This window comes from Psittacula echo (genome assembly GCF_963264785.1).
Source record: "Psittacula echo genome assembly, chromosome: 1".
NCBI classification, from domain to species: Eukaryota; Metazoa; Chordata; class Aves; order Psittaciformes; family Psittacidae; genus Psittacula; species Psittacula echo.
Genome location: NC_137735.1, coordinates 7,067,452 through 7,088,938, shown reverse-complemented (window position 1 = coordinate 7,088,938; position 21,487 = coordinate 7,067,452). Strand labels below are relative to the sequence as shown.

Sequence of the window (21,487 nt, the reverse complement as noted above, 5' to 3'; positions counted from 1 at the left end):
ACAATGGAGCCCATCCTTGAGATTATGATCAGTGGCTGCAGCAATTACCATGGAAGAGAGAGACCCGCACAAACAATTTGGAGTTTTACTTCCTTTTTGCTTCCAGATAAGCCCTAAATGTTAGGCTATAAAGTTGAGATCAGACCTCTCCCACAGTTGTTTATGTAAGTTATGATGTTTATGAAGTATGCCAAAGTAAGTCAAATTACAGGTTTCTTCATAAATACTGAATTTGTGACTATATTTTTTATTACTATACTGAATTCTTCAGTCTGTTTCTGTGTTGGAGAATTATTTCTATTTTAATTGTTCAGCAACCATATGATGACTGTCCAAGGAGCTTACCAGTTTTTGACTTAATCGTATATTTACATTTCACTTACTGCAACCTTGTTGAATATATCTGTAGGCCTTAATCTAGATAGTTTATGTACAACTAGCAGAACAAGCTACAGTATCATGTAATTAAAAGTCAAAAGCTATGGTTAATAATTCAGATAAAGCAGCAGTAGTTTAAGAAGGAGTTGGAGGGGGTTATAACATCACCCATCTCAGCACTTGATTAAAATATAATTAACTTGATAAAGTTTCTTGATAGCACTGTGATAGTAGAATATTGTGATTTGGCTTCCTACTTCTCTTTCCAGACCCTTCACTAATTTAAAAGGTAGTAAAAGCTGAAATATCTCTAGACCAATTATTGTTTCAAAGGCACTGCTTTTTTTCTGTTTTCTATCTTCTCACCTTTTGTTTTCATTAGCAAGGAAATAACATTGCCCTTTAAGTTCACTTACATTTCCAGCATGAGAATTAAAATGCGGCTGTGTGTATGTGAGAATCCATAAAGCAGATAAAAAGTAGAGACAAAAGACAATGCTCTACGGACCGCATCAATCAAAATTAAATCTCATAAAGCTACTCACTGAGGTGTGTCCTAGATTTAAAAATTCTGACACTTTAGAGTTGTCACTTGAAATGCCCTTGAAATAAGTGTTATTAAATTGAAATAAGCGTTATTAAATTCACTCTTATAGAGCACTCACACACAATATGTCTTGTAATAACATCTTTGCTGCTGGGAAAGGTGGAAAGATATGATAAAACTATATGGTATATGAAGACAATGAAGAAAGCTTAATAAAGGGTTGCTACAAGGTTGTGGTTCAGAATTTAGCTGATATTTAGTGTAACTACATATAATCACAGAATAGTTAGGGTTCAAAAGGACCTTACGATCATCCAGTTCCAACCCCCCTGCCATGGGCAGGGACACCTCGCACTAAACCATGTCACCCAAGGCTCTGTCCAACCTGGCCTTGAACACTGCCAGGGATGGAGCATTCACAGCTTCCCTGGGCAGCCTGTACCAGTGCCTCACCATCCTTACAGTAAAGAACATCTAACTACATCCCAATGACAAACTTTTCTCACTTAAAATACACTTAAGCTTTAAATCAAAAGGACAGGCACCATGTCAGATCTACAAAGGAGCTGATTATATTACTCTATATTAATTAGGTCTATACTCAAACCAGCACTGAGACTTGGAGCCTCGACTGTAGCTTGAAAGTACTGCATTTTTTATCTATAATAATAATTAAATATCTTTGCTTTGATGAAATGCTTTCAGTCTCCTTCAAGATTTTTAATTAACTCTATAAAGTAGAAGCTGAATCATAGCTCTTTTCGGAAGCACTTTGGGGTCAGTATTCTTTATGCAGTTAAAAGCCGAAGGTTGCTCCTGTGCAATCTGCGTCTATTGTACCAGAGCTACAGCCTGCACTGCAAGTAGATCTGTAAGGGAATTCTCCCATAAAATTTTCATCAAGGGAAATTAGCAAGCCCTGGGTTTTTTTTCAGTCAAAGAAATTAAACTCAAAACTCCTTGTTTTGCTCTTTTTCCTCACTCAAAGGAGCAACAAGAAACCTCTGACAGCAGATTAATAACCTTCACAGAGCCTGCAGAAGGCTGTGTGGAGACCTCAGAGCAGCTTCCAGTATCTGAAGGGGACCTACAGGGATGCTGGAGAGGGACTTTTCATCAGGGACTGTAGCGATAGGACAAGAGGTGATGGATTCAAGCTTAAACAGAGGAGGTTTAGGTTAGATAAAAGAAAGAAGCTTTTCCCTGTGAGGGTGCTGAGGCGCTGGCACAGGGTGCCCAGAGAAGCTGTGGCTGCCCCATCCCTGGCAGTGTTCAAGGCCAGGTTGGACACAGGGGCTTGAAGCAACCTGCTGTAGTGGAAGGTGTCCCTGCCTGTGGCAGGGGGCAGAAACTGGAGGAGTTTAAGGTCCTTTCCTACCCCAACCTGTGATTCTATGATTCCTGCATTTGAAAGAGTGAAAAACCACCGCCGTTTTCCACACACCTGCTGTTCTGTCAGCAGCCCCTGCTGCACAGCTGCCTTTGTGAGGAGGACAGAGCTCATGAGGAAGCACCCACCCAGAGCCCTGAATATTGGTTGTCCTCAGTGGCCCACTTTTGAGGAAGAAAAGGGGAAATCTCTCAGAAAGGATCCCCTGCATAGGCACTCTCTCTGGTTTGGTAGCGAAAGGCCAGAAGACTTCACTTATGGGGGTGTGAGGGTCAAACCTTGCTGACAGCAGGTACCTGTGTGGTGGGAGGGGCACCGCCACCCCTCACTTCAGTGCCTGGAGGAGCCTCAGGAGGAGGAACATGGCTGCAGCAGGCCTGTAGGCCTCACCCCAGCACCTGCCTCAGCTGCCGGCTCCCTGCCGGGCCCTCCTTCCCCTGCACCCCATGTCTGTCGCCGTATTCTGCAATGTCTGCTTCTGTGAGCCTCGCAAGCCCACCCCACAGTTCAGCCTCACGAGCTGTGGGCATGTTATCTGTGAGACCTGCCTCCAGAAAGGTAATGGCTACTGCAGGCAGGGCGGCTTGGCCCTCTGCTTCAGCTGCTCGTGTGCACACATTTACTTTAACCATTAGCATTCCTGACTCACTGTGTAAAAAAGACAGGCCTGATCATTTCTGTTTGTTAATTGAATGTTACTGATAAACGTTTTCAGTTCCTGTCATTGATTTTCTCTAAACAGTAAAAACCACCTGTGTCTGCCTCCAAATGGATTTGACTGGAGTGATGTGGCTTTGAGAGCAAGCCTTTAGACACAGAAAACTGGAGGCTTTACTAAGAGTTTTTTAATCTGGGTGCTAATGATGCATGATTGTACTGTAAATCCCCTCCCCAAAGATGACATTCTGTTCAGTCTAATTTTGGAAAGGGCATGCTTTTTCATTAGTAAAAGAGCAATTTGCAGAACACAGGATTTGTTTAGGGCAGGTTTTGCAACAAGTCTCAAGACATTGTGTATCTCAGCGTTGTCGCTGACACAGTTTCAGTGTTTCAGTGCCACTGGAACAGAACATTTTCAGCAGTGTTAAGAGGACTGGAAATGATGTTTTGAAACTCTTGTGTGCTGTACGCAATTCCTGGGTCATATTCTGGGACTCCTGTGATGTGCTTAGATGAAGAGCTGTGGAAAAGATAGCAGAATAAAGTTGCTTTTCAAAACAAAAAAATAACAGACAAATAGCAATATTCTTCCCTTGTGGCCATGCTAAACAGTCTGTATTTCAGAAAACTTTTGACTAAAAGTTTTCTCAGGGTTACTGTTAAGGAGAGAAAATCATAGAATCATAGAATAGTTAGGGTTGGAAAAGACCTTAAAACCATCAAGTTCGAACCCCCCTGCCATGGGCAGGAACACCTCATACTAAAATGCATATCATATCATAAAATATGCATATCATAAAATGCACTCTCTAAATGCAACTTTCAGGATCCTAGAACGTGAACACCAGGTTTTCTTTCGGCTTTTTATACTGTTTAGCAGAAAAAGACCCCTAAGATATATTTTCTTTTGCTGTGAATTCAATAATATTGATAATATCACATTTAAAATGTATTTACTCTTTAAGGATGCTTATAAACATTGATCCTTAGAATTCTTAGAAAAGAAGCAGCTGGTATAATTATCAATTATAACTATTGTAGTAATATGCATTTGCTAGAAATATTTGCTGATAAGTTTGCATATAATCAAAGAGGCATTTTAAATAAATTAGAAAGTTTTAAAAAGTTATTTGATGATTTTTTTTCTGGAAAAATTCACCATGTAAAATTATTAATTCTTAGAAGTTAACTTTCCTGTAGTTTGTTGAGAGAGCCCGACTGGGTCCCTATCTAAAGCCACATATCTGGTTGCATTATTGTGCATTTAAGCATACATTTAATTAAACCAGACAAGTAGTCCTGTTTAAATCAACAAAACTGAAGGTCACCTGCATTCACTGATACTAATTAGATTCATAAAAGCATTTATATGAATGCTTATTTGCAAGATTGAAACCTGATGACATTCACACACACTGTTCACATGCAACTGTGTGTAATGGTTACGGAGGCAAATTCTTTATTCAGGTTTATTTGTATTTTTTGTATAACTTCCAGATTCCTTCCACAGGCTCCAAAGAAAAGTTTAGGCATGAAATTCTATTAAAAAAGTATTCAATACCTATTCAGTTTGATGTATATTTTAAATTTGTCTTTACCTTGCAGGCAAAAAAGATGAATGCTTGATCTGTAGAACTCCTTGTCGTACTTTAGTCCTTTCAAAACAGGTAAATGAAGCTTTAGTATTCTATTACATTAATGTGTAGTTTGCTTAAGAGCTAAATTATTTGCATTACAAAATACTTCCCTTTTTTGGCCCACTGTGACACGAATGTTTACTGATAATAGATTGGTAGAGTTAAGATACTTATGCACTATACAGCTTTTAGTTTTATGGATTTCTTCAAATAAAAGCCTACAGAGACTTTTTAGGTTTTCAGATTTTGCTGGATTGTAAATCACTCCAACCTTTTCCAGAAATGTGACTGGTTACGGTGTAACACCAGTGACTACTTTAAAAATTAGGAAAAATAGTTATTGACTTTGGCATTTGTACATCAGAGGAAGTGGACTGTAATGAATTATTTCTAGTAATGGACTGAATTGAAAATCTGTATGGTGGTGCTTCAGTGTTCGCAAATGTATTGGGATATTTTTCTTGTTTTCTCTTAAGCTTAACTATTTTTTTCATGGCCATGTGATTAAGAGAGGATCTGAAATATTGTTGGGAATTCTTATTATTCACTAGAGAATGAATAGATTTTAATTCCCTTTTGTATCATCAGAAAGATTGAATTTTCCTATTTCTCTCAGGAATCATTTTCTCCTTTGCTAATTTCATAAATGGATTGGGAAAAAATTTCTGTTTTCCTAGACTAACGCCTACCTAAGAGACAAGCCTGCCTTACAGTGATAGAAGAAATGTACTAAGAACATTCAATATAGCTGACACATAATGTTATACAAGGCAGTCGTATATAAAATGGAGGAAAATTTGGGACTAACCTTGCAGAGGTGACCTTGAAAGAGGGCATGATTTCTCTAGATGTTTAAAACTGAGCTTATGTATATCTAAATATTGAAATCTTTAACTCCACATTGTATAATTTAACTATACATACTGTATATACTAAAGTAAAAAGCTGTTACACTATATTTCATTGTAGTAGACACAGAATCTTGCAGATCTGAAACAGGATGAAGAAGACAATACTAACAAACATAAAAAATTACAGCAATGCAACAGAATGCAAACATAATACAAAGGAACAATGCACACATTAATCAACTTTAAAAAAAACCCCAACTCCTCATAAACCTCCTAAAGGAGGTATTTTATCAAGCTTTCAATATCAGCCTAACTTAGCTGCAAGGTTTGTTAGGAATTTCAGTCACAGAATAACTTAGGTTGTCAGGGACCTTGTCCAACACCTTGCTCAAAACAAAGCTAATTTTCAAGTTAGATCAGGCTTAAGTTGCAGCATTTTAACAGACCTTGATAATTTACTTCAAAATTACTGAAGAAATTAAAAATATAATGATTGGGATACTAACAAAAATATTAGATATTTCATTAGAACCTGCTACTGCTCTGGACGACTGGAAGGAAGCAAATTACCATATTCTTTAAAAAAGACATTAATGATGATTGCTTAGCCTTGATTAAGAACAGAAAAAATGATTGGAATGATAATTAAAGGTGCATATAAAAAAGTCATGACTCTATAATTCAGGAGCCCAAGTGGAAATATACCTGGTAAGCTTTATGAACTTGATGCAATGGAAGAATTCCTAATGAGTAGGAGGTCCTATAAATGTATTAAAACTCCTCATTAAATTGTATATTGGGCCAATCAACATCTACACATTAAATATTCTCATCTTTATAGCAAGGCATGCTTGTCACCTTTATATCTTTCTTCTATGTCTCATGATCCACACTTGCTTTATCCCAAAGGATGGTTAAGTGTTATGATAAATCAGGATCTTGCTGTTTATTACTTCAGAATATCATATTAACATCTGCTACTCCTCCGTGCAACAGATAAAATATAAATAGTGTTCAACAAACCTTTATTTTAAAGATTTTTTACATCAGCGACGAAGCTCGTTGGCTTTTATATTTTTTTTTTCAGACACGAAAGGTACTTAAACCAATGTCATTGCTTTGTTAGGACCCTAAATAGGTTTCTAGAGCTTGCCTCGTCATGAAGGCATTTTAAAGGTGCCAAATGTATTTTTATGAATATGATGAACTTTTATTGTCTTGTTGGTATTTTCTTTACTGAGATACTGTAGATAAGTTAGACTGTACTGTCTGTCTATCTGCTTTTCTCTTTCTCTGTCTGCCAATTCACCCTGTGGAAATTTTTGAATGCTTTGGCTAATGTCAACCAAATTCAAAAAGGCAGAGGAAGTCTCAAATACAATTAATTTCCTCCTGTAAGTTCTATAAAAATTAGTAGCTGGGGAAAGCAAGGAAAAGCAGTTTACTTCCCCTAGTGAGAGCAATGTAAGTAGAGCTCATCAATAACCAGAACTGCATTTGGCAGCTACATGCACAGTTCTACGCTAACCAAAGAATGCCTGCCATCTTTGCTGAGATGAATTGCTATACAGGACATCGAAGTAGCTGATGTCAGAATATAAAGAATAAATGATATAAATCTGTTGCCCATGCAGCTTATTAGTATAGTTCCTCACATAATTATTTTTTCATACATAAGAGAAACAGTTTCCTCTTATCATTATGAACATGTAAGTATATAATTTAAGCACACATTAAAAATCAGTGTGGCAAAGGCAGCCGTTATTTAGTCTTTCATGCTTGACTTTTTACTATACTATTTTTTGGAGTAGGTAAAAACACTCTCTTTATATATGTTTGTGCATTTCCAAGTGAAGCAAAGTCTAATTCTTTTTTATTTCAATGGGATATTTTTAATTTAAATGATTGCACTACTCTTTCTATTTTCTTAGTACCACAGAAAACTGTTGCTTCATTCACAGGTGGCCCACTTCTTATTTCTTTCAAAAGTTGATTTGAAAATGATTCTTTAATTCTTTTTTCAGTTTTCAAAACTTTTTGAGATTCTTTTGTACTTCTGGGATTAATTTACATTTTGCCTGCAAAGGTTTCAGGTTTTTATGACTGGATTTTGAAAGGTAGTTTCTTATATGAAGGATGTACTTTTTTTCTGGGAAAATCTTCTTTTATCATCTAAGTATGCTGAGATTTTTCTTTTTGCTTTTTATTCAAATAGACATTTAGATGTAGGGATTTTTTTCTTTTTTTTTTTTTTTTTTGCTAGATTCCTTGTTTTTAATAGCTGTTCACTGTTACCATAGAAGATAATTGAAATGTGAGCACTGTTCGTTTTTACTAATGTATTATTTTAATTTAGTACTATAACTAGTGTAGCTATTTTGGGATTGTATTTTGTTAATTTTTCTTACAAATAAATTAAGAATACATGTATTCTGGACTAAAGTAACACTTAACTAGGTTATCTATATTGGTTAGTAGATTTGGATAGCTGTCCAAATGTCATTATCATTCTGAAATTTACTTAATATTTTGTAGCATTTATTTCTCACCATGAATAGTGAATATATCTTTATTACAATGATAGCTTACGTACAGAGCACTTACTCAGCATTTTCTAAAAACACAAATGGCCATTTGTGAGGCCACATCATGATTTCTGATTGAAAGACTCAGTCATAAAAGACTTGGAAAATTCAGCTATCATTTTAGGGATTTTCTCTTATATTAGGATAGACAGGCAGGAGAGAGAAAGAGCCCCCAGTCAGTAATGGAAATATTCTGAACAAGGACTTTGAAACAAAACTGATTGTAAAGCGCATCCATGTGGCTGGGGATGTTGAGAGCCAAAAAGCCCAGAAAGGGGCTTGCAGAAACCTGTCTGTCTGAAGGCAATGTGTCTTCCAGAGGACCACAACATCTGGCCTGAAGGTCCTCTGGGAATTGTTATTGTCTTAGTTACAATAAATGCATATGTGTGTAATATATTCAAACAAAGGCAGAAAACCTTCCAGATGGTTAGTAAGGGCATCAAATAAAACTAGGCTTTTTTTTCAGTTTCTGCATCAGCTTACTCTTGATCTGTCTTTTTTATTTATATACACCTATCATTTTAAGGAACACTTCTCAAAATTATTTATTTAATATAACTTACAAATATAAGTGCTAACCTTAATATACTTTCTTTTCTTGATAGACAAGTCCTGATATTCAATCACTCTTCATGGGAATAGATACTTTATGCAAGAAATATTCAAAAGAAATAACACAGGTGAATATGCCTTAAAACTTTTTAACTGTATAAAATAATGAGCAATCTCTAATGATTTTTATATTAATGGAAAAAATATAAGAGTGAATGTTTGAAAGTGAATGTATGTCCATTATTATCTTTACTTTCTTAATTCCAAAGCTTCAAAGCTCCTAAGAAATCATAAATTATTCATCACGGTTACTGCTTATGGTTTCAAGCTCTCTCTGAGGACCACTAGTCTGGTTATTTTAATGGTGTAAAATCACTTTCAATGCCGTGTAATGACAAATTAGATCTGCCACAACCTTAAACATGCCTAGATAGTGTGTCCTTATTGTAACAATAAAAAATTACACAGCAAAAACCTGAGCTAGCTAAAGTCCTGAGCTGAATGGTCCCTCTCTTTTTCACCAAACCAGGTTTGCTTTTTCAGACAGAAGAAATAAATGATTCCAAGGTAACTTTCCTTCCTGCTTTTTGTAAACTCCAGGCAAGGTCCCTTCCTTCAGGCTGAGTATCCAGTCTGGAACTTTAGTAGCTGTCTGGGTTAAACAAATTCATGTAAACTCCCATTGAGTACTTGTTTTCTTCATCTCTTCATTTTGGCTTTTGGGCTTGCCCTTGTCCCTCTTTACTGAGCATTTCAATGTTAGTTTCAAGTACTCCAGGCTGAATTGCAGAGCATTCTCCCTGAACTCCCCTGCAACCTTCATTGTGTATTCTTATCTCCCTTGGGCTGGTAGTTCTTTGATCTTGTGGTGAGCCTCCTGATCCAGCAGAAAAGTAACCCAGGGAACATCGCCTGCTTTCTTCGGCAGTGATTTTGGGTTCATATTTGCTCTACTCTGTGCTTCAGAAACTTCTCCAAAGCTGAGAACGGTTCCTTTCCTCAGCACTCCTCCTAAGATGTATAGGTGAATAAGGAAAACAGGAAGCCTTTCTCTGTCATTCCATACACACTTTTTAACAGCATATATGATGATCAGCAGTTATTATGAACAAATCCAGACAGCTATACCACCAGTCCATCATAGGCGAATGCAAACTTCCATAATGTATCAAAGAAAAAAAAAAAAAGAGGACACAATCACAAAAGACTATGGTGGGTTTTCTGTAGCCTGAGATAACCTGTGGGAAACATACTGAAGTATAATTAAGGCCTTAAGGTATGTTCAGAACTTCTACTAGCCTCAAAAGACACGAGAACAGCTTATACTCTGCTAGGGCAAAGGTTTATCTAATCTAATATCTAATTTCATATGCAGTCAGAACAGCAGGTGGTTAGGAAAGCATGTGAGAGCAAGGCCGGCATGTAGCGGTATGTCTTCAGAACAGCCTCCTAGCTTTCAATGGTTTGTGGCACAGGGATTTCTCAAAGTGGGCTTAGTGCCTTTGCATTCAAAAGCTTTTCGTGGATAATTTTCCTCATTTAATTGTCAGGTTGTTTTCTGAATATATAGCATCTATCACATAGTGTGGAATGGAGGTCCACAGTTTATACACTGTGTGGTGATGATTTCTTTTTTCAGGTTTTAACCTGCTACATGGTAGTTTAATTTGATACTCTGAAATCCCATTTTAGAGGAAAAAGTAGCCATTCCCATGCACTTCATCTGTGCTAGTAATTGGTTTTGAACTGATAGTGAAGCACTTCTTTGACTGTCTTTTTTACAGCCATGAAGACTTGTATTCTATGTGGTCATTCTTTTAATGAAGATCTTACATACTTTTGGTTAATCTGAACTGTTTCTAGACCTACTATATCCTTCCTGGTGTTAAGCAGACTCAGGATGTAATAACAAACATTTTTCTTTTTTAAGTGGAATAATGATGCTCCCTAGTCTATTCGTTTTGTAACCGCTTCTAATTTATTTCTTTGACTGATACTGAGCACCGAATTGACGTTTTCACAGATTTCTCCTTTGTAGACCCAAGACCTCATTTCTGAGTGGTGAGAGGCATCTCAGAGCCATTACTTTCTGAGTGGCCATTTCTTCCATCTGTTGTTCTGAAGAAACTTCTGATCCTTTGTTGAGTATCCAGTGGGAACCTCTCAGGCTATTCTACAGTGAAATAAAAGTAATTAGATACCATTTTAATTAGATACTCCACTATGGGTTTATCTTCTCAGAGTGTGTTTTCTTGCTTGTCTCTATCCTGCACATTTTCTGGCAGATTTCTTACATGTGAGAAGAAAGATTTACTAGTAAGTTGCTGCCTATTGTAATTTGTTCCTCAAACTCTTGTCTTGCCTACCTTGTATTTTTTCACTTTTAACCTGTCGTAGTTTATGATCCTCATTTGTACCCAAGAAGTGCTTACATGCCACCAGACAGTGTGTCTAACAATTATTTTTTAATTAACAAGGTACTTTTACAAGGCAAGTTGTAATTGCCAGTAAGACACATTACTTTTTATGTTGCCATTAATTTTATGTGTTTGCTTAGCACTAATGAATAAGAAACACCACAGCTAAACTGGCTTTCCAATGTCTTTACCTTGTTATTGAACATAGGGCTAAAATATTAAAGTCAGTGAAATAAATCTACCAACTCTGGAATAGGTCATACTAGATTAAATAAACTTTATGAGACTTTAGTGGTGATACAACTTAAAATGTTTTGTTGGAGAGGATTTAAAGATATGTTAAGTACTTTTTTAAATATAGAAATATGTGAATACCGTAAAATAGTTCTCCATAATTTTTTTGCTGAGTCTGCATGAATGTCGTTAGGTGAAGCTTGATACAACTGTATTCATATTTAGATTTCAGAGTTTCAAGAGAAACATCGCAAACATTTATTAGCATACCACAGACAAAAGGTAACTCTAACTGCTATTTTCCTTTTTTTTTTTTTTTTTTTGTTTCTTACGTTTGCATTGTTGTTATGGTTTATTTTTAGAAAATAAATTCACCTTTTATTGGAATGCTTAGAATAGTTTATGATTTGTAAGTATTTTAAAACTGCCTTGCATCAGAGTCAGAAGAGGCTGGTTGTCTTAAACACCCTACATGAGCTGTGGCTAGTACCAGTGAGGTTGTTTTGGCGGAGAAATATTTTGACAGTGGAGCTGAGGTGAGCAAGGAAGAGTTCCCCTGTGCAATGATATACCCACCTGTGGGTTTCAGCTAGCAATGCTAGCTCTTTCAGGGCTACTGGGAGGGAATCTGAGGGAGCTGAGGAAGGCTAGATCACAGCTGGCAGAGTCACAGAGGATGAGAGAGTGGGAGTAGATGCTCACACTCAGGGCTATAATCTCCTTCTGAGTCTTCCTGCCACTGGTTTTGAGACGAAGGTGAGCGGGAAGAGGATGGAACAAGAATGATTTACAATATAAATTGTTCAGTGAATGGCAATGACCCCTGGGGAGCTGAAGATGCACAAATCTACCCTATTGACACAGGTGCTTCTTCCTGCCAGTCTTCACTGGTCTTGGCCTTTGGGAAACATGGAGCACTACGTAAGGAAATCCACAACTGGGTTCTCATGCTAAGCTAACTTCTTTCTGGCCCCCTTTTTTATTTCTAGTATGCCATTGTTGTCACTGTCAACCAACAGCTTTCATGACCTTGATAAAAACTTCTTTGTTGCTGTTTCTGTGAGTTGTACAGATACTGGGGTGGAGAAGATGGTGTGTGATGTGGGTTTTGATGTTCATTCTCCTGGCAAGTATAGACTCTGTGTTATGATAGGATGCAAAGATACTGACAACCAAGTAGTTATTAACTTTCTTTAAAGCATTTTGGCCTTAAAATGATCCAGTCCTACGGAGTAACAGGGTAAAGTACATTCTTCCTGACATCCGTACTGGTCGCTTTCTTAATCAAACCTAGCTTTCATTATGAAACAGAAGAAAGAATACCAAAGACCAGATCTTACATAAATTAGATTTTGTCTTTGATCTGTTTTGCAGAGTTTCACATCTACAAAAAAAAAGCATAATATCTCCCAAAAATATTATTTTATAAAGGTATAGCAGGTAAAGCTATTAAAGAATTCTAATAATACTGAAAGGAGAAGCATGAAAAGTTAACAAGAAAATTAATAAGTTGTCTTCAAATCAAAATATGAAACGTGTGAAGTAATGAAGGACTAAGGTCACACAGTGGCAATTAATGATAAAATACAGATGCAGTATTGAGGCTATTGAGTAAAGTTTTACATCCTTCATAAAATATAATGTGTGATCATGTAATGAAAGACTGTAAAAAATAGACATACTAAGGAGATGACCTAATGTTCTGGACCTTAATGTTCTTCAATTTTGCAAGCTCATAACATTCTTTAATAGAGATATTTTTGGTTGTGTCTATAACATAATAGGACATACTCTTCTCATAAGCTTATTTCAAAGAGATATTGAAAAGAACTGAATAAGTTTTGAGTCCAAAATGAGAAATACAGGAACATGGTATTTGGTACTTTGTATCATTTATATTGGTATCTTTTATATCCGATAGGAAAAAGAGGAAGAAAAAAAAAAAAGCTAACTATTTTTAGAGCACTTTTCCTAGTATTTATTTACCCAATATTACCAGCACATTTAACAAAAGGTAATCAAACCAAGTCTGTAACTGCCTCAAAGAAACATATTTTTTCAGACTGTTTAATGGATCATTTTATCAGCTGTAGTCTTGCCCTCAATAAATCTGCAATAGCAATGAAATCTAAGATTAAAACCAATAGAAACAGCCTTTCAACACTTTCGAATACTAGTTGTATAAAAATGAAGTTTGTATCACATTTTTTTTTAAATCTATGATTGTCTCACAGACAGTAAAGTTGGAAGAATCTCTCCAGAAAGTAACACAACAAATTCAGCAGCTACAATGGTAAGGGGTTTAATGCAGCAAAAGTAAATGAGGAATAGTCTTTGTAATCAGAAATCAATAAATTTAATTGATAAAGCCATATAAAAGTTATGCTTGCTTTGACTTTCTCATATATTCTGTTGTATAAATAGAAGATGCATATTTTGTCAGAAATAAATGGATAGCAATTTCTGTCATCACCTCCATTTCCTTCTCAGTAATCAATCATGTCAGGAAAGAATCCCTTTATTTTAAAACTTAGGAGTTACTCTAAAGGTGAAATTTTAGCAAGAGACAGCCAAGAGGCAGGGCATCCTTATCCCCCTGTTCACTGACTGATACAACCTAATCTTTTTATCATATGTATTTCCAACTTACAGATCTTGTTGATCCCTAAATACACTCTATGCTATTGCTTTTCATTTAATTACATCTTATTTTAATTATTGTTGGGAAAAGCCACATTTTTAAAAACATTCTGAGTTCTCAATATAGATGTAACTTTCTATCTTCAGAACTTTTGTGTTCAGATTTCACAGCCTGCAGGCTGTTCCTGACTCATCATGGAGTATATCAAACAGGATCAGCTGCAGGACTAAACTGAAAGGGGCATCACTAATAACATTTCTGCATTCTCTTAACCCTTTTTTTGTTGTTGTTTCCCTTTTAACATTATTTATGTTATACTTACCTGAATATACTGCTCTTATCAGTTTTACATAGCTGTTAGTAAGTAGCATAAATATGCCAACGTTTCTTTTGATAACTGTATTTTTTAAAGCTTGGGAATGTATACATTGAAAAGAAGATTTTTGGCTCAACTGTAGTTAATAGTTGTATTTTAACATCTATTATTTCATAAAGTATTTTGCTATAATGTTATCCTAGATTGATCTCATTCGGCAGGTAATGAGTGATACAGACATTAAAATATGAAGAAGTTAATAGCTTTATTGCATTTTTTACATTATATTTAATACATTATTATTTTGCTTCATGGCAAATTGTGTAGTGTTAAAACCAGCTATTGATGGATAAAATGCATTGATTTTATACCTTATTGACCAGCTGGACAAGTGAACTAACCAAACCAGCTCTTAATTTGAATCTGTTTTCTCTTCTTTCTCCCCCTTAGTATGAAAACTCCTGAACAAACTGCACAACTACCATTTTCCAGTACAAGTAGAAATCCATTTTCCAGTAAGAAGTGTTGGTTTAAGATACTAAATATGGAATACATATCACTGGATATAGCTATGTTCTAATTTAAAATTTATTAATGGCTTTAGATCCTTCAGGAAAACAGAATGGTTATCCTTCATGTTCTCTTCATCCTAGTCGTTCCTCCACCTCTGACATGTAGGTATAAATTGTTAACTTTCAATAAAAATCTTAACAGTGACTATATACTCATACTTTATACACAAAGCCATTTTTTAGGTTTAAAATGAGTATATTTTCTGATTTTGTGTTTTGCTTCTGCAAATTCAGTAAGTATAAAAGAACCGGGAAGGGTCTTACCTATCCAAGTTTACGTAATAACTACTGGCATAGATAGCCTTTGTACTCGTTGGAAAAATATCTAAGGCATGATGCACCTTATTCTAAAGACTTTTTGGATAGATAGGCTGATGAGTTAGTGAGGAACTCTTCTCACTGGTTGGAGGGAAAACCTAAATGACTCGTACAAACACCTATATGTATATTGTAGTAGTCTAAAGTTACATGGAATGAACTCCAGTAAGGCTCATTAACTTCTAAAGAAATTGAACATACAGCTTGCTCAGGCTTAAAGATTTCTGTAACTGTGGCTGTGACTTTATTTTTAATAAAAAATAAAATTAAAGAATTCCTTTGTTGTGAAGACAAGTGATATATATAAACATGCATATTTATTCTGACTTAAATACAAGAATAACAATGCTAATCATAAAATGAATTTCTCTGTAAATGTCTACACCAAAGCTCAGAATCAATTAATAGATTTTTCTTAATGTGAGTCCTAAATACTCTTTGTGTTATGCATTATATATTATGCTTTTCCATTAGTAGTCAAATTGAACATGAGAATATAACATAAGTTAAATCATTATAATAAATGTATTAGTTTTATTACAATGTCATAATTTTTTTGACCTTTGCTGTAAGATTTGAGCCAATGGAGATTGATCCTATGCCTTCACCGATGAGGAAAGTAAGTGGGTTTTTTTGCATATATGCTTTTTTATATATATATATACACACACATATATATGCTTTTGATATTAAGTTTCCATATTAAGGAATGGAAATACATGTAAGACCTCCACCTTCACCAGACCTCTTGCAGCTATCTGCAGTGCAGATTCAAGCTAACATCTCAGGGTTTCCTTTATAACCTATGGATTGGTTATGTCCATAGATAGACTAATATCCATAGGTTATACCTATGGATTAGTATTTGTGATTAATCTCATTCTAAAGGAAACTTATTTGTCTCATTCCTGTTTCTCTTCCGTCTTCATAAAGGGAATTTCAGGGGATCAGCCTGCATGTAAATGCTGTCATTGCAGATGTCTGGTTACAAGAGATGAATCACGTGATGAACTTAACTTCACATCACACCAATTCTCAAAACATTGCTGAGATTTCATTTATGATGGATGAAAGTTCTTTTTTTAACCCACAAATCAAACCAGTCATTATCTTTCACCTTTCATAAACATTTTTGTTTGCTGCTTGCTTCTGTCTGTGTTCTGTGACAACAAGAAGTGTATAGTATCTTCACATGTTTAGTAAAAACTAAGTGTAGAAGTCAGTGGTCTGAAATCAGTGCTAGAAGATTATATTTGAGTGGTGAATTGCAAGCCTTGAATGACATCTTTAAGATGAGAATGAAGGCAGGATTTTTTCACTGTGTTAGTATTCTGATGAGAATGTTTGAGAAGCAGTACCTTATTTCTGAGGTTTTGCATTTTAGTGCTATGAACAAAACTCGCAGTGGAGAGCACCAGAAATTTGCAGGTTTTAAGCACCTCGAGAATGTAACACTATTTCTTAAAATACCTTAATAATTAACAAACTTATTACACTGTAATTAATAACTTTTCATTCCTTTAGCCTGAGACACCAAGTGGTCCAACAAGATTATCATTAATCACTCCACCACAAGACGGACGTATGGGTGAGTAAAAATAAAGTGTATAACTGGATAACATTTGTATTATGTTTGGGGGATTAATAAAATAAAACCCATATATTTGCAATTTACTGAGCAAACTTGAATTGTGTTGAAGTATAACAAACTTATTATGTAGACATCATTCCAGCAGATGGGAAATGGTTGAAAATGTAGAATGAAACAAGTCTTTCTAGTACTGACCTACTCTATTCTGTAAATAATAACTTGAAAGCAAAATAATTTTTGCTGAGCAATCATAGTCAAAAATTACAAAGAAAATAGTGTAATGATGGTTGAAGAGAACAGGCATGCTTGCAATTTATGTTGTTGACCTTCTATTAAACTTCATAATTATATTTGTTTATAGTTACCAGAGATTAACTTTGTCCATAATGTCATGCTAAAGTCAAAACTTTTTACCTTTACTTCCTTTCATTCCTGGGCTGTTACAGAACATGGATAACACTCTGATGTAATTAAGACATGAATAACCTGTTGAAATTAGTGTAGTCTTCATGAGTACTGTTTATTTGTGAGGAGTTTTGCAGGAATCCTAATCCTCTGCAGTTTAAGTGTGTCCCCCATTCTTGGTTTTCCATTCAGCACATTTCTACAAAAGTCTGTTCTCAGGTAATCTTTCACCTGGCTTCAGTAGCAAGTAGAATCCATCTCCAGCCACATAAAGGACCTTTTAACACTCATGTTTTCACATGGTGTAAACATCATGAAACAAAGACAAATGCAATTGCAATGCAATTGTAATGAAGGAGCAAAACCTGCTTTTTCAATGCTATGTCTGATTTATGTATTCAGATCCTTCTGCATGTTTGTCTATAAATTTACAGATAATGAGATAGTGAGTGAAGTTATCATATTTTTTGTGTCTAAATATAAATAGATATTTAATTTGATAGTAAAATTATATGTAGAACAGTTTTGTGTTCAGCACATTTCAGAATCAACCCATAAAGTTTTGCCGTGGACAAAGTTGAACGAATCAAAGCATACTTGCAATAGGGCAAATAGAAACAATGGTTAATGTTGTTTCCTTCTCAGATATGGACTGGGCAAAAAATAATAGCTGAAGAACTGAAGGACCTCAGCAGAGCTATCTTGATAATCTAATAATTGTTAATAAATGAGAGGAGGTTAAAGACAGTAACTTGTTTAACTAGAAAAAGATTTTCAGCAATGACGCAATGTGATGTTTTGTTGTCACAGCTAAGCTCTATGTAGGAATCAGCTATTCAGGCTAAAGACAATTTTTCACCTTCATGCTCTGTTGGAGTACTGCTGAGGACTTTTGATAGCTTTTACTTTTTCTGGATTTTCTTCCAGGAAAAAGTACTACTGGAAGACAGCTCATGCCTCAGCAAATGCCTTGCTGTGTTAAATTGTAAAAATACATTTCTAATTTATAGGGCTATCTTAATCCTTTCTTAAGTGATATAATGACTTTATTTCATCAGCCAAGTCCTTATCTTTCATTGTCTATTGTAATTGTGCACCATTTTTAATTCTTGAATAAACTGATCATGAATTTGTCCCAAATGACGCAATTAAAGTACTAATCTTTGTTTCCAAAGTTATCTCTTTAGTAAAATGGGTAATTCATGTTGGTCCTGTTTTCAAAAATTCAATTCTTACAGGTAGTATATCCTACAGAAGTTCTCAGTCATCGGGAATAATGTCAAGTCAATATAGCGGAGCAGGATCTACAAGGTAAATACCTTTTTAAGATGTTACCATCTCCTATGAGAGACTGAATTTTCTTGTCTGTCCTATATTAATCTATACATTTAAAGGTTATATTCTGTAACTGAAGAAATGTTATAATGCAGACTAGCCATCATATATATGATTGTGTTATTGTTGGAAGGTTTTATTTTGAAATCGCTTTCTTCAAAAATCTGAGTTCCTGTAGCTGTGAAGATCTACAGTCACAGTACTTTCATAAAAAGGGTAGTAATTTTATAGTAAGAAGGTGCAACAACGTGTCTGCTTTATAATTCTTCTAAAAATCAGAGATAACAGCACCGTATCTACACAAAAGCTATTTTCTGAATAACCTGAACAACTTCATGCAGCATGCAGCAGGTTTTTCATCTAAACACTGAAAATAAAGTGTGAAAATTATTAACATCAAGAGCAAACTTATAATCATTCCAGAAAAAGTAAACTTTTGTTCTCTATAATCATTAAGCAAATTACGTCCTCCTAGCACACATTTAAATTATACATAACAAAATGTTTTTTATTCCGTCTCTGATTCTTACATAATTTGTTTTGTCTTTCTGCTTTTGAAAATATGAGTTCTAAAGTAAAAATACAATAAGGAATATGTAGAATACAGTAATTTATAACATTGCTTTTAAAATATTAACAGTATAAATTTAAGCTGGTTTGAAATATCTTGTACTTTGAAAGTAGCCTGAAGTCATGCCCATGAATTATTTTCATTAACAGGTCCACACCTATAAGGCTACCACATAGTGGATGTTCACTTACGTCATCGTCTGGATCACAAAGTAGTAGAATGGGGACATGGGGTATTTCAGATCTCAGAACCCCTCAGCTGTATTCATTCCCATCACCTTCCCCACAGCTGTCTGCAACAAGACATCCAATCACCATCTCTGGACTTCTGCAAAGACAACATTTAGGCAAGTGAATTTTATAAAGCAAGAACATTTAACAGTTCCTGAAAAATATTCAGCATAACATATGCTTATTACTTATTTACTGGAGAAATAAATTAAGAAACACAAAAAATGATATTTCATAATTGGAAGTGGGCTATTGGCCAAATATGAAAAATGTTTATGATCAGTGTTTTTCCTTAGTCTTACGGGTAATGGAATATCTGCTGTGAAAATATATTCTTGCTTCACATCAGGATGATATTTTACTAGAGATTTAAAGATGATAATGCCCATAATTGTTTCCTAGAAAAAAAAAAAAAATTCTAAATACTGCAAAGCATATAATAATTTGGCAAAAAATAATCTTTCAACAAATCTCAAGTAAGGAGTAGAGAAAATAAAAACATGAGTGGAGGAAGTGCAATGAACTCTGTGGGATTTATAAGACTGAGATGGTTGACATGAGTCCTTTAATGAAGCAGAATACTTGAGATGACAAGCGGAAAAGGACAAAAAATGTCTGTAATGAAAAGAATGAATGGGAGACAGTTCCTGTATGACTGAATGGTGTGCTGAGAAAGCAGGTGACAGGTGGCATCTCAGTATGTCCAACAGAGAAAAAATGAACATGGAAGTGAACTGCAGTATTCTGAGATTAAGAAGTGAACTATTAGTTACTTAGTTATTAGGAACTAAGGAATACTAATAGAAATGAACAAATGAATGAAGTCCTTCAGGGAAGGAAAGCATAGAGTATGAGCATACGATGAGGGAGAGAACAGGAAAGAAGATGTGTTCAGGAATATTAAAAAAAGGTGAGGATACTAAAAGGGATTAGAAAAGGAGCCCAGAACAGTGCATGGGACAGAACAAATGCTATTGAGGAAACAGATTAAAGAATTTTTGAAGAATGGAGATAATAATGCAGAAAATCAATATAAAAGAGGAAGCAGGATGGACCAAAGGAAAAAGATGGGAGGACAATAAAGGCTATTTTTCCTGTGAAGCAAGAAAAGCAGAAAAGAGATCTCTGAGTAGTTATAACAAGCAGACCACAAAAAGCAAGGAATAAGGAAATGATAGGAAGAAAAAAAATGTTTTGAGGTATACGTTTACAAGTTAATTGCAGTTCATATGCAGAACAATGGTTTGGACATTCACTTGTGTAGCTGAAATTGGAATATGGCAAAAGTGTTTTTACGGAAAGTGAAATATAATTCTTTTATAGAAATAAAAAGAGGCATATTGAGATTCTTAAAAAGGGCTATGCAGTAGGCATCATCAAAATGTATTCTTAATTTTTGATAGTTTTAACTTTCTTCCTTGAATAAGTTCCCATAATAATTTACATAAATAAAGTTTTCCTTTAGTCTTACTAAGTTTTTTTTTCAATTTGTACTCGTATTCTTATTCTAGGATCAACTAATTTTTGAGGACATTCAACAGAAAGATAAACATCTGTGAATTGTTTTGGTCAAGAAGCATCTGGAGAAGCCCTAAACAGTCTCTGGATATCAAAGTAGTTGCTATAAAATGTCAAATTGGTATAAACCAGCTGCCTATTCAGCATGAATAATATATTTAAAACATCACTGATCTTCCTGATTAACATCTACAGCAGTTTTAAACAGGAGTACAAAATCCTTTTATTGTTTTTTTTTAGAAATTTGTGCTTAATATACATTGTATAAATGATCAACCTTTATTAAATAAGTGTTAAGACATAACAGTCAATGAGCACTTTTTGCTGTGAATGTATCGAGCCCTAGCAGAACTCTATTCTTAAATGGTTGTGCCTGTACAGTATTAGAGGATGGGATTTATAAGTTAACTTCCTTTCAAGCAAATTTCCATTTGAAACATTCAGTTTTACGATACCACAGATATATACAAGGGAAGGACTGTGGTGTAACTTTTTAATACTTTCCTTTAGTTCCATATGAGCTACAATAGCTTGAAAAATTAGGGTAGTAAAATATGTTTGCCAGCTTCCACATTAATTGTGCCTCAGTGGTTGCCTATTGGTTCGGGTCACAAAATGGTGTTCTTTCTAATTTCCATTTTATCATACTGCAGAATCATAGGTTTATAATTGCTGAAAGTTTCATTCCACTATCAGGTGAAATATCTTGTGTTTATTAGCTTTGTCTCCCCCCTCA

At 35.0% G+C, this 21,487-nt stretch overlaps 1 protein-coding gene across 1 annotated transcript; it reads left to right on the top strand.

Moving 5' to 3' along the window:
* Positions 1-2,761: 2,761 nt before the first annotated feature.
* RNF212 (ring finger protein 212) lies at positions 2,762-19,872 on the top strand (the record flags this gene model as incomplete). The annotated part of the gene is made up of 11 exons (XM_080635901.1): positions 2,762-2,873; positions 4,581-4,642; positions 8,657-8,731; positions 11,480-11,536; positions 13,489-13,547; positions 14,662-14,726; positions 14,816-14,885; positions 15,675-15,720; positions 16,626-16,693; positions 18,340-18,408; positions 19,153-19,872. 11 exons carry the CDS (start codon positions 2,762-2,764, stop codon positions 19,355-19,357), a joined length of 888 nt encoding a protein of 295 aa, XP_080492027.1. The 3' UTR covers positions 19,358-19,872.
* Positions 19,873-21,487: the final 1,615 nt, after the last annotated feature.